Source organism: Hippopotamus amphibius, chromosome 9 (assembly GCF_030028045.1).
Source record: "Hippopotamus amphibius kiboko isolate mHipAmp2 chromosome 9, mHipAmp2.hap2, whole genome shotgun sequence".
NCBI classification, from domain to species: domain Eukaryota; kingdom Metazoa; phylum Chordata; class Mammalia; order Artiodactyla; family Hippopotamidae; genus Hippopotamus; species Hippopotamus amphibius.
In genome coordinates this window covers 71,752,452-71,765,298 of record NC_080194.1, presented here as the reverse complement: position 1 = coordinate 71,765,298, position 12,847 = coordinate 71,752,452, and the positions used below count along the sequence as shown (strand labels likewise).

Here is a 12,847-nt window from a genome sequence, read left to right as displayed (position 1 = left end):
GTAAAAATCCACAATACGAGGTAGAAAGTTCCAAATGCTGTGAGAAAGATCATCAAAAACTGCTATGGGAATTCAGAGAAAAAATGAATTCCAGCTCGGAAGATTAAAAGAGGATTTACAGAGGAGGTGGGGGCACAAGAATGGGCCCTAACTGCTAATTCAAGCAGAGACATTTATATATTTGTTCTCTGTTGCTTTAGCAGTATCATGGGACTGGAGGTGGTGACAGTTGTTAATATTATATAAAGCCTTCCACTTAAAGTGTGATCTGCAGTCTCTACTGGCATCATCTGCAGTTTTGCAGAAAGGTAGGATCTCAGGACTCACTCCAGGCACAGTGAATCAGAATCAGCATTTCAGCAAGATCCTCAGGTATTTCATATGTGCATTAATATTTGAGAGGCACTAATATAGGGTGCTCTGTCTTTCACTAGAATTATGACTGTAAGACCTTGCATTCTCTACTCCCAGGCAATCCTATGTGTAGCAGAATGGGAGGTGGCACATGAGAGCATCTGGCAATATGTCCTGGGCATTCCTATGGCCTGGGTACCTAAGGTATGTTTTGCCATTTTATGCTCATTAAATAAGCCTTTGAATTAATTATTCCCACGCTGCAGATAAGGAAATTGAAGGTCAGGAATGCTAAATAAGTGGTCTGAGTTCACCAAGAAGTGGCCAAACCTGAATTAGAACCTATGACTGACTGCAGAGCCTGTAAAATACTTTTCACTCTACCACACTGTCTCAGGTCTGCGATTCAGGAGAATCAGGTATTAACTAGCTCAGTGATCTTGGTTAATTCATTCTACCTCTTTAGAACTCAGCTGTTCATGTGTACTTTGATGGAGGTCTACTGAACTAGTGAAAGTCCACAAATGAATCACGCTGCTTCAGAAAAATGGATAGTTGTGGCAGACTTAAAATTGAGTGTTGGGAGGCTCTGTTGTGTGAAAATGACTCAGAAGACCATAATCAGAACAGCACAGTGTAGAGAAACGAGTACAGGACCAGAAAGGAGAAACCTGGGTTCTAATCTAATTCTGTCATTTATTAGTTGTGAGTCTCAGTTTCTTCATCTGTAAAATGGAGATAAATGATCTATCCTGGAGATCTCTCAGTGTATTTGACAGGGTTAAGTGAGACTATGCATAAAAATATTCTGTGGCGTGATTTAGTAATAAGCCAATTCTCTCATTGCCTTAATTTTCATAACACAAATTAGTTATTTCTAAATTAATTAAGGAACGTGCTTTGTAATCTGCTGGCCATGGTAGAATTGGGAATCAGCTCTGGCAAAGCCCACCAGCTCTGCACTTTTGTTTACCCTAACAATGGGAATAAAAGGTAATAAAAACATGTACAGGCTCTGTACCCGTGAGAGAGTTGACGGTGTTAGAAAAATAAAAACTTACTCCAGATTAAGGAGTCCTCGCTCTAGAACTTTATGTGATGATGAATGTTTTATATCTGTATTACCCAGTCTGGTACCCACTAGACCTGTGTGGCTACTGAGCACTTGATATATGGCTAGTGCAACTGAGGAACTTAATTTTAAATTTTATTTAATTTTAATTGATTCAAAGTTAAATAGCCGCATGTGGAGAGCGGCTGCCATATGGAACTGCAGCTCTAGAGCAAAAGTGAGATAGGGATTTGTTCAACAATGTCTAGGTTTTATAGCTATACTCTTAGGGCCAATGAGTGCATTGACTTTGTTTTTTTTCAATTCCGAAACTCTACTTCCTAATGCCTTTTTTCCCAAATTAAACCAAAAAATTTTATAGCATGATTTTTGATAACGTGAGGCTTCTCTGGAATCTAATTATCATTGTATAGCAACACAGATGATATCAATAAAATATGAAGGTTGCCCAAGCAAAAACAATGATGTTTTCTTTTATAATTATATATTTGCTCACCTGGAAAGATAAAACAGTTTACTCACATGTATTTAAGATTAAAAAGCAGAGGCTGAAAAGTACCAGGCCCTGTAAGTGGTCACTCAACCAACTACTGCTTGCCTACCTTGCATTTTCTGCTCTCCGGCTTATGCACTGGTGCAAGTAGAGATACTCCTGAGGTGCACTGGTGGACAAGGCGGGCTGCACATGGTTTGACACCGGAGGTTCAAAGGTGAACAAGGTTGGCTGGCTGGAGTGTGATGGGGCTGAGGATTTTCGTTCTCGGAGAAGGTGCTGATTGGAGCTGCTGAGCTCAGCTGGAGAAGAGCGGGGCCCATGACTGGCTGAGGAAATGTTTCTCAGGGAATCTGTGAAAAGGAGAAAGAGCTCTGTGAATGGAAAAGGAAGGGAAGGTGTCCTTATCCCAAAATGGGTTGTCAGAAGAAGAGGAAATATTAAGAGCAGGGGCAACGGTCCAGCAACAGCATTCTCTTCCTCACGCACCTGACCCTCTCTGCCCTCCCGGAGAGCAGGACTGTGGCCTCCAGGCTCTGGACCTCTGTACTGCTCCTGGAGTCTCCTGGAGGCTTCTCCCTATCACAAGTGGGAAGTTATCTGTCCCACTTCCAAGAGGTGTGGCTACTTGTGGTCCAGGAGTGAGACTCTGGCTCTCGAGCAAGGCTAGCCTCTGGGGCGGTGAGTACCACTGCCTTCCCTCTCCTTGGTGGCCCCTGTTGTCATCACCTCCCTCAAAGCTAAGCTGGCTTTGTTAAATGAAGCTTTGCTTCCTGGAGACTTAATCACTGAGGCCCTGGACTGTGTTACTATACTAATGATAAAAGCACACGTAATTAGAACGGTCCCTTAAGACTGGTCCCAGCTCCTCCCACCTGCCCTTCCAAGTCCTCTGAGGACGATGTTCCCCAGCTCTTGTACTTACCACTCTCTGTCTATTGGTCTTTTAACTCTTATCTTAAACTCTCGTCTGCTGTGTTAGAAAGGAAGCAAGGTATTAAAGACAGATAATAGTTTAGAGCGCTACACCCCAAATCAAGGGCATTATTCATTTGGCTGGCTCTTCAAGCTTAGTCCAAACTCCTCAGCACAACATACAAGGCCTTTCACAGTCTGACCTATTTCCTGCTTCCCTCCTCCCATACCCCAGGCATACGGAAGCTTCATCAGTCCGTGAACACACCAGCCCCTTTTACGATTCTTTGTTTTGGCTTATGCTGTTCCTTCTGCCTGGACTTCACTTCTACTCCTCTGGCACTCATATGCAGACTTTAAGAACCTAGGCAGATATCATATTCTCTCTGAAACCTTCGTGGACTAGGCTGTTCTTCTGGGTGCTAACAGCACATGGCCTGTGCTTCACTGCCCACTGTCACCCTGCTTCCTTGCCTGGCCCATGGGTTTCTAAGAACAATGACTAATGATGTCACCTCCACGGTGCCAGCATTTACTTCATAAAGCCCAGGTACATAGAAAGGTCTGAGTCTGTCTTTGTAGAATAAGCAAAAACATTCATTTGGCATACAATTCCAACAGTGAAACTTTCTGTTCAAAAGAATGATTTAAAAATGTAATTTCTGGCAATGTGATAGCTCATGGGGGATAATGTTTTAGTGGTGATGATGGTGGCTTTCTATGGTTATTCAAAGCACTTTATAGGGGACATAGTTCTGTTTCCAGTCCCTGTTATCTGACCTATTTTAGTACCCTTCTCATGGCCCTGGGCAGGATCACTGGCTCACGAATGTTCTACAGCATTAATGACTCTCCAGTTTTTTCCGATACTGGGCAGGACAGCTTCTGTCAGCGTACAGCAGAAAAAGCCATGGGCCTCTGGGGAAAAACTGTTCCACTGACTGCTGTATTGACCTCCAAAATGATTTCCCATTATAGGTCTTGTAGTGAACTGCATGCGTGTTAACAGAACCAATGGCTTCATGACTCCATTAGACGTGCAAGATGAACTCTCTAATGGCAGAGGAGAGCGTTTATGCTTGGGGCCCAGCGCCGGGGATGAACCCAAGCTGCTGCCTGAGAAGACACAGGGAAGGTGCAAGGGAAACCTCTGGTGCGTTCTACACTGTCTGTGGTCTTTTGCACCTCCCTTCCTCTGCCCAGCCCTTTACCACCGGGGGCTTTCTTCAGAGTTCTGCCTCAGACCCTCCTATGACCTCTCTCTCACTCTGGAGACTTTCCAGGGGTATTCTGTCCACTCTCACAGCTTCAGCTACGTGAAGACAACTCAGACAAATCTTAGCTTCTAGCTCACGTCTCTCTCCCGGGCTCCCCGTTCTATCTGTGCTCCCCCCGCCACCCCCAACCTGCTAGGTGTCTCCATCCACCTGTCCCACAAGTGAGTCAAGCTCAACAATTTAAACAGAACTCCTCCTCCTGCGTTCTCTGTCTCAGTGAAGCACACTAACATCGCCATCCAATCAGTTCTCCAAGCCAGAAACCTAGGCATTACCTATGACTCTTTCCTGTTTCTCAACAACCACGTCATGTCATTACGTCACTGCCCTGCTTAAAATTCATCAGTGGGGCCCTGTTATCCTCAGATTGACTTACAAAGCTCTCTCTTTTTGAAGCCACTTTCCTGTTTATTTCTTCAACCTTGTTTCTCACCTGTACTTCCTTGTGTTTCAAACAGAATTTCCAGAAAATACCAACCTCTTTCCCATCACTCCACACATTAGGCTACCAACTCAGTAAGGGCAGAGATATTGACTCTTTCATAACAGTTTTATCCCTAGAATGAAGCCCAGTCCATGACACAACTCCACAATCATGTGTTGATTAAACACACAAAATACACAGCATAATCAGTCACACTCCCTCAGTAACGTCCACTAACTCCTCATTACCTTCAGAATAAAGTCCAGGTCCCCCAATCTGACAAGAATAGCCATTCTGTCACAACCTACTTATCCTGTCTTGTCACCCAGTTCATCCTTCATGTCTCCTATGTTGAATGCTTGTGGGTCTGTGCAAAGGAAGAGCAACCTTTCCTCAGGTCTGGGCCCCTCGGCCTCCAGCTCAGGCTATGGGTTCAGATCTGTGACCCAGTCTGTTTACTCACAGAGCTAGAGAAATTTCACTTGAGTCTCAGTCTCCTTATTTACACATTGACGTAGGGCAGTTCTAAGGATGAAATACATAAAGGGTCACGGAAACGCTACATGTTGTAGGTACTCAAAAGTGTTCTAGTCACTTTTGTATCTCTGGTGCCTAGAACAGTCCCAGCACATAGTGGGTATTCATTACATATTTGTTGAATGAACACAAGAATTTCCCCTGGCATAAAAATCCACATATGCTTGTTTCTTGTGGTCAAAATCAGAGAGGTTTTTGAGGTCTGTTAATAAGATGAAGTAAGTGTTCTCATGAGTTGGACCCACAGACACTTGGAATTCCACTCCTCTGACATAAAGCCATGTCTATGAAACCAGTTAGGTCCATAATGGTCTGCAGCCCCAGAAAAGTTCTTTCGAAGCTGTCTGGGCACTACATCTTGCCAGAAGCCTACCTCAGCTTGCAACTTGTAAAGACTTCTCCCTGAATTCATGTGATCATTCCTTGGTGTCTTGTTGGGTTGAACAGTGTCCCCCCAAAACTATGGAACCTTAGAATATGATCTTATTTGAAAACAGGGTCTTTGCAGATGTAATTCATTAAAAAGAGGTCATATTGGATTAGCATGGATCCTACTCCAATGACTGATGTCTTTATAAAAAGAGAAAAGAGAGACAGAGACATACAAGGAGAACGCCATGGGATGACAGAGGCAGAGACTGGATAAACAAAATGTGGTATATCCATACCATGGAATATTATTCAGCCATTCAAATGAATGAAATACTAATACATGCTACAATATGGATGAATCTCCAAAACACCATGCTAAATGAAAGAAACTAGTGATAAAAGACTATAGATTACATGACTTTATTTATGTGAAATGTCTAGAATAGGAAAATTCAAAGACAGCACGTAGACTAGTGGTTGCCTGGGGGTGGGAGGCGGGTAGGAGAGCAGGAATAGAAAGTGACTGCTAATGAGTATGGTGTTTTTCTTTGGGGTGATAAAAATTTTCTAAAATTAGACTATGGTGATGCTTGCACAACTCTGGGAAACACTAAAACCACCGAACTGTATACTTTAAATGGGTGGATTTCATGGTACGGGAAATATATCTCAGTAAATTTATAAATACACACACAATTTGAAAGTTCCTCAAAAAGTTAAACACAGAGTCATCATATGACCCAGCAATTCCGGTTATAGGTATATACCCAGGAGAAATGAAAACATATGTCCACACAAAAAACTGTAAACAAATTTTCACAGCAGCTTTACTTATAACAGCCAAAGGTGGAAATAATCCAACTGCCTATAAGCTGATTGATGAATGAAGAAAATGTGGCACATTGTATAATGGGATACTGTTCAGCAGTAAAAAGAATAAAGTACAAATACGTGTTACAACATGTGTAAACCTTGAAAGCATTATGCCAAGTGAAAAGAAGCTAGACTCCATTTATATGAAATGTCTAGAATTGGTAAATATATATCGACAGAAAGTAGATTAGTGGTTGCTTAAGGTTGGGGTGAGGATGGGGAAATGGGAAGTGACTGCTAATGGGTATAAGGTTTCTTTTTGGGGTCATAAAAATATTCCTAAATTAGACTGTGATGACAGTTGCACAACCCTGTGAGTATACTAAAAGCATTGACTTGTATACTTCAGTTGAGCGATATATTGTATGTGAATTAACAAACACACATACACACATGCATAAGCCCTTTGCAAAGTATGAAGTATAAAATATATGCAAGGGATTAAGTCATCCAGTTAAATTCATCTGACCTTTAGTTTTTCTTCATTTCCTCTCTGAAGAGAAAACTGAACACTCAGTAAATACCAAGCCCTTACTAAACTCTCTTGAGTAAGAGACACTCTCCCTTTCCTATGTTCAGTTCCCTATACCTCCTCCAACCCCACTGTTTGGGGTTTCACCTCATAATCATAGCAAGGCAGTGGGAAGTTCAGCTAAACAAAAAGCAAGAACTCATGGTCTGGGGTGAAAAGACTTAAGCAGGTTGAAATTCTACCTCACAGCGTGTGGACCTCATGCACAGGACAGGAGTCAGGAGCCCAGGGATCCGGTTCCAGCTCTGCCGTTAACTAGCTGTGAGATCACGGACAGGTGTCTCTCTGAGCTTCAGTTCCTCACCTGTCAAGTTGGGAGGATAATCCCTGGCCTGCCTGTCTATCTCACTAGACTGTTGTAAAGCATAAATGAGATAATGTTGTGAAAACAAATAATGCAATCATATAAAATGTTCATAGGATTTGCTTTCATTGCCTGGGTACCTCTTAAGGAAAGGAAAGAATGGTAAAGATAAAGGAAAACATTAGAGAATACATGGCTGGGCTGTTTTTGGTGTGTGACTGTAAGGCTGTTGTAAAGATGTGTCTTGGGTCATTAGGAAGGTCAGTTATACAGCAAGAAGTAAATGGACATTTCCAGACTTCTGGCCTGAGCTTCGATCTCCAAGTCTAGACGAAAGATAATGCCAGAAAATGCCTGAGTCAATTTGTTTTCTTTTCAACACGTTTTTATTTTTTCCTCTTCTTCCTGGCTTCTTTTTAGGGCCCTGCAAAATCACTCCCCTTCCTTTCCACAATCACCCCTGGGAAGCCTGCCCAGCATAAAAACACTCCTCCCACCTTCTTGCAAAACTCTAGAACAGGAAAGCTATGAAGGATTTCAGTAGAGAAGTCCAGCCCAGGCCAGCCCAGCCCAGCCTTCCACTGGCTAGTGATAACAGGAGCAGGAAAGGGGCGGCTGGCGGGAGTTTCTGGAAAAGATGACTGGCCAAATAATGACTGGTTCCCTTATCTCAATGCCCTTTTATCCTTTCTCCCCCAAATCCCCACCCCAAGCCTCAGTGGGTCTCAGAACCCATAAAATGGTAGACCAAAGCTCATGCTGGAGCCCAGGCTGGACTCAAAGCCTGGCTCTGCTAACTCCTGGCTCTGGCTTTGGATAGGTTACCTAAACCACTTTGATCCTCACTTGTTCAACAGGGAGAATACATACTTTGCAGAGCTGCTGTGAGGACCGGAGGTCATTTATACAAAACATTTAGCCCAGCACCCCACCATTCCTATTGCTCCTATTCGTAGAGTACACACGAAACTAGTTGAGACCTCGAAACTCATTAAGCGGTATGGAATTGCTTTCCAATTCCTTGTACAGATGTTATAGGTAGAACTTAAGAGAACCAAAAGGACAATACTGACTAGAGTAATCACAGCTGCCATTTACTAAGCATTCACTAGGTATCTCTGGTCTACCCTGTGAGGTAGATACTATTACCTCCATAGGTTTTTTTTTGTTTTGTTTTTTTGGGGGGGATGGAGACACGGAAGCTCTGAGATGTTAATAATGAGCTTTGGGGGTCACACAACTAGGAAGTGGATGAGCCTAGATCTGAAAGAGATCTCCTTGTCTTCAAAGCCAATTCTCTTTACCCATGTAGAGAAAAGAGTTCCTACACAATCCCTATGAGGTGACTGGTATTAGCTTTATGGGAGGCAGAGTCAAATAACAATGAGGGTCTAAGACCAGCTCTGCTGCTAATTGGTTATGTGACCTTCAGTATGCCATTTCACCTTTCTGGGCCCTGTCTTCTCTACTTATAAAAGGAAGAACTTGGGTTAGATCAGGGAAACACATCAAAGTCATCTTTGGGAGACTTAAGAGAGCTGCTCCATGTAGGACCTAATGAGTTATATTTACACAGAGATTTAGATTCAGGTCCACTGGTTTGGTTTTTAATGATGTCTGGTTCTTCATTCTGGGGCAGAGGTATAAGTGTTAGGGTTGACTAAAAAAATCAAGGGCAAAGCAAGCTCTGAAAGCCAAATGAGAGAACAAATTCTTCCCAAAATCTTTCTTGGTGTCATCAAAATTCTAAATTGGAAACCATCCATGTTCTTCCCGGCCCTGCTTATCATCTGTCTCCAGTCAACTCCAAAGGAACAGTGAGCAACAGAAAGAGCCTGATGTGGTTCAGAAAGGTAGGAGTCCAAGTTCTAAAACTACTTCACTACAGGGCCTTGGGCAAAACTTTTAATCTCTCTACATCTCTTCTCCCATGCTGTCAAATTCCAAAGAGAACACCCACCTTACAGGGTTCTTTTGAGGATTCAATGAGATGAAATATGGGTCAATAGTAACTATTAAACACTAAGTAAATGGTTCTTGGTTGACAATTGTTACATTATATCATTTGTTCCTAGAAGCAGAAAGGTGGTAAAATTCTGAGGGTTCTAACTGCAGAGAAGATTAATGAAAGAATTTTGAAAACAATGGTGTAGGATTTTATGGGATGAGTGGTTCCTGGAGAAAGCTAATTGAAAAACAAGAATCAGATGGGTGGAGAATTCTAAAAATAAAAGTCTGCTGACAGGTTGGCTGAGGGCAAAATTGGATCGATAGATGCAGGTCATTTTTTTTTCTTTCTTTCTTTCTTTTTTTTTTTTTTTACAATGTATCAGGATAAAATGGTTTGGAAATGAAAGTAGAAATACTCAATGTTTTCTCCCAGATAACACTTTCTGAAATTTCTTGTGTGCTTACTTTCCTCTAGGCACTGCTGCAAAATTCTTTCTATTATTTTATGTATCCCCACACTAACCTTGTGGGATAAGTCCTATTATTTCCCGCATTTTGCAGATGCATAAGCTCAGGCTCACAGAGGTAAAGCTGAATCATTAATACATGAAATAACTGAAATTTCAACTCAGTCCATTTACTAGTCTCTTCAGATGCTGGTCATTTTAACTCACAATCACAAGCCTGAAATTATGTAAGAAGGAGGAATCCTCAAAATCCTGTGGCACACATCATTTCTAGAGAAGTTGTTCACACATTTAAGGTCAAACACAAAATGTCTTCACTCTGTACCATAACTCACATACTATGGTAACTGGAAGGGACCTGGAGTCCAATCATTATCACCACTGCCCTCCCCACTCACACCAAATCTCTCATTTACAGCTGGAGAAACTGTGGTCCAGAAAGGTCAGAGGCCACACAGCAGAGCAGATATAAACCCTGGAATTAAAACTCAGATCTCCTAGTGCAGGGGTCCCTCTGCCGTACCAGTAGGAAGATGTATCAATGTGAATGAAGATATATTCTCTATAATGGGGGTGGGGTGTGTAATCAAGCCAAGAGATCTGATCACCAGGACACTGGCCAGCAGGACTGCTATTTTGTCATGAGTTTACAATGTTACTCATATTTGCATGGTAAGTAAACATTTGCTGGATTATACTACTGAAGACTAGTATAAATAGTTCCCTAAGTTCAAAAATATAAGTCTTCCAGTGTTTATAAAAACTATAAAGCAGAGGAAGAAAAAAGGGGAGGTAGAGACAGGCAGTAACATGAGACCCTGTGAGACCTTTCAGGGACCAGGCTTCCCCAGCCCCCTTCTGAGGAAGGATCTGGGAAAGAACAACACCTCAGAGATCCGAGAGCCAAGTCATAGCATCCCAACCTTGATGGGTATGATCTCGGTCTGCTTTAGCAGAAACCGATCCTGTGAAGGGCACAGGGCAAAGAGAGTGAGTGGCTGCAGCTCACAAGCATGTCACACAGTCTCTGGTCACACATCCTTACATAACCTTCCTTGCCCTGGGGCATCTCATTTCAGAGATGGGAAACTAAGGTCCACAGCAAACGCTACGCCTTCTATAAGGTCTCTGGTGAGAACTAATCATGTCTTCCTCTAAACCTTTTATAGTACTTCATTTTGCTTTTTATTTTATGTTGGGAATTCACAAACCTTTCATTCAAAACTAGACCATGAGCTGTTAGAGGTCAGGACCTTGACCATCTGTTTCTCTGATGGTGTTCAGCACTCTGTGTGCCTGCTAAATGTCCAGATTAGGACAAGGTGCTCGATAAGCATACCACGGCAGTAAGTTTTGTCATAATCTTTCCTCTTCACGTCAGAAAAAGGAATGAAGAGCTCCAGGATTTGAACGTAAGCTGCTGTTCAGGGTGGGAGGAACTGTCAGCACTTAGCAAGGGGCTGTCTGAGTTGTGTGTTTCTGGGATTGGACAGCTGGTCTGTATTTAGCCACTCATGCATCCTCCTGTTCATGTCAGACAGATCAGGTTACGAGCTCTATTCTCACCTCATCTGCCATACGGACAGCACACCTCAGTTATGACAGATCCTACTCCTGCTCCTTTGAGAGGGGCTTCGGTTGACTGTGTGTCCCCCTCAAAGAGTCAATCTGTATTTGGAATGCAGCACTCTTGCTGTTAACACAGGGTCATGAGGACTGGCTGTGGGCACTCTGCTACAGGGCTGCAGGCCCGTCAGAAAAAGTGGATCTTGTCCTTGCTCTATGAGCTTATACTGCAATTGGGAAGAGCAAATTTACACTCAGGGCAGCACTTCTCCCTTCCTCTAAGGAACTCTGGGAACGCATTAGTATTCCCATGGGAATCAATCCATCTAGTGGGTACCATAAGCTACATGTCAATGATGCATTTGGCCCCTGTGACCTTTCCACAAAAATACTGAAACTACATCACTGCATTTTTCATCTAACCAACTTCTTAAGTAGCAAGCTTCTCCTTCCTTTTACAGTGACTTTCACAAAGAGACAACTGGCTACCAGCGTGAAACATGAGTGTCAGACATTACAATGATGGGAATTTATCAAGAATCTTTACCAGGGGCAATAATCACAAGAACAATCCCTGAAACTGCTCTAGTCTGGATGGTAAGGCTTGGAGTCTAAGAGTTCCAGCGTGCTAGGGAATTATGAGATCCACAGCACCACCTGACCCAGAACTGTGGCTTTAGGAGAGGCAGTGTGGCTCGGGGAAAGGAACGTGGGTTTTGAGATCTGAATCTGAGCTAGTTTTGCTGTGGAACCTGGGAATAGTATCCGAATCTGTGCCTTAATTTGTGAAATCTGTACCAATAGCCACTTGCAGGGTTGTCCCAGAGAGTCAAGAAATGCCACAGTGTCTGTACGTCAGTGCTCCACAAAGGGAACTTCTCCCTTAGCACTCCATCGTGGGGGTCACCTGGTGTGTGAACTGCGTTTGCAGACCTTTGGGGTTTGATTAAAGGCAGGATTGGTGCAGGAGAATGCAAATGGATTCAGCTGGCCTTTGAGTGGGGGAGTAGAGGACTGCAGGCAGAGAGCCTGGCAGGACTCAACTTCTAGCTGGCAGCTTTCTCAGCCACTGCCTCCAGCCCTGGGGTCACAACAATCTCCTGGTTTCGTATCTGTAGCTTCCCTACTCATCTTCCAGCCATGTGTCTTGATGCCTCAGCAACCCCCTAGGTTTTTTTTTCACTGGGACCCAAAAGGGAGAGTTGTTTTTAATATCCCTAGGAGGGCCAGCACACTAAGACCATGTGTACATACAACTGAGGAGGCCTGCCAAGGCATATTATTATACTAGAACAGGAAGGTGGCAAACTAAGGGCCGTAAGTCAAATGCATGGCCTGGTTTTACAAATAAAGTTTCACCCCCGCGTACATACTGTTTATGGCTGCTCACACGCAAAGCTGAGCGCTTGTGATGAAGAGTACAAGAGTGGCAAAAATTTTTAAAAACCTAAAAAATAAAAATAAAAAAAGAAAGAATATACAGGTGGTAAAGCCTAAAATATTGCCTGTCTGGCCCTTTAGAGAGAAAGTCTGCCAGCCCCTAGACTAGAAGTTCTCCTTCTGGTTTGTACAATCATGTCCTTTTTCAAAAATCTTAGGATCTAATTTAAGTCTGTCACTAAGGAGACAGAAGTGGGCTGAAGCCAAGATCAGCAAATCCTAAACTTAAGTTTTAGAATAATCAAGAGGATGAATCAAAAGAAAAGCCAGT

At 43.0% G+C, this 12,847-nt stretch overlaps 1 protein-coding gene across 1 annotated transcript in view; it reads right to left on the bottom strand.

The window, feature by feature from the left end:
* Nucleotides 1-12,847, bottom strand: part of GAB2 (GRB2 associated binding protein 2) — a 178,805-nt gene that overhangs the window by 29,476 nt on the left and 136,482 nt on the right. The window contains exon 3 of the mRNA XM_057748831.1: nt 2,029-2,272. Coding sequence (XP_057604814.1) covers nt 2,029-2,272 — 244 coding nt within the window. The remainder of the gene's footprint in view (nt 1-2,028; nt 2,273-12,847) is intronic.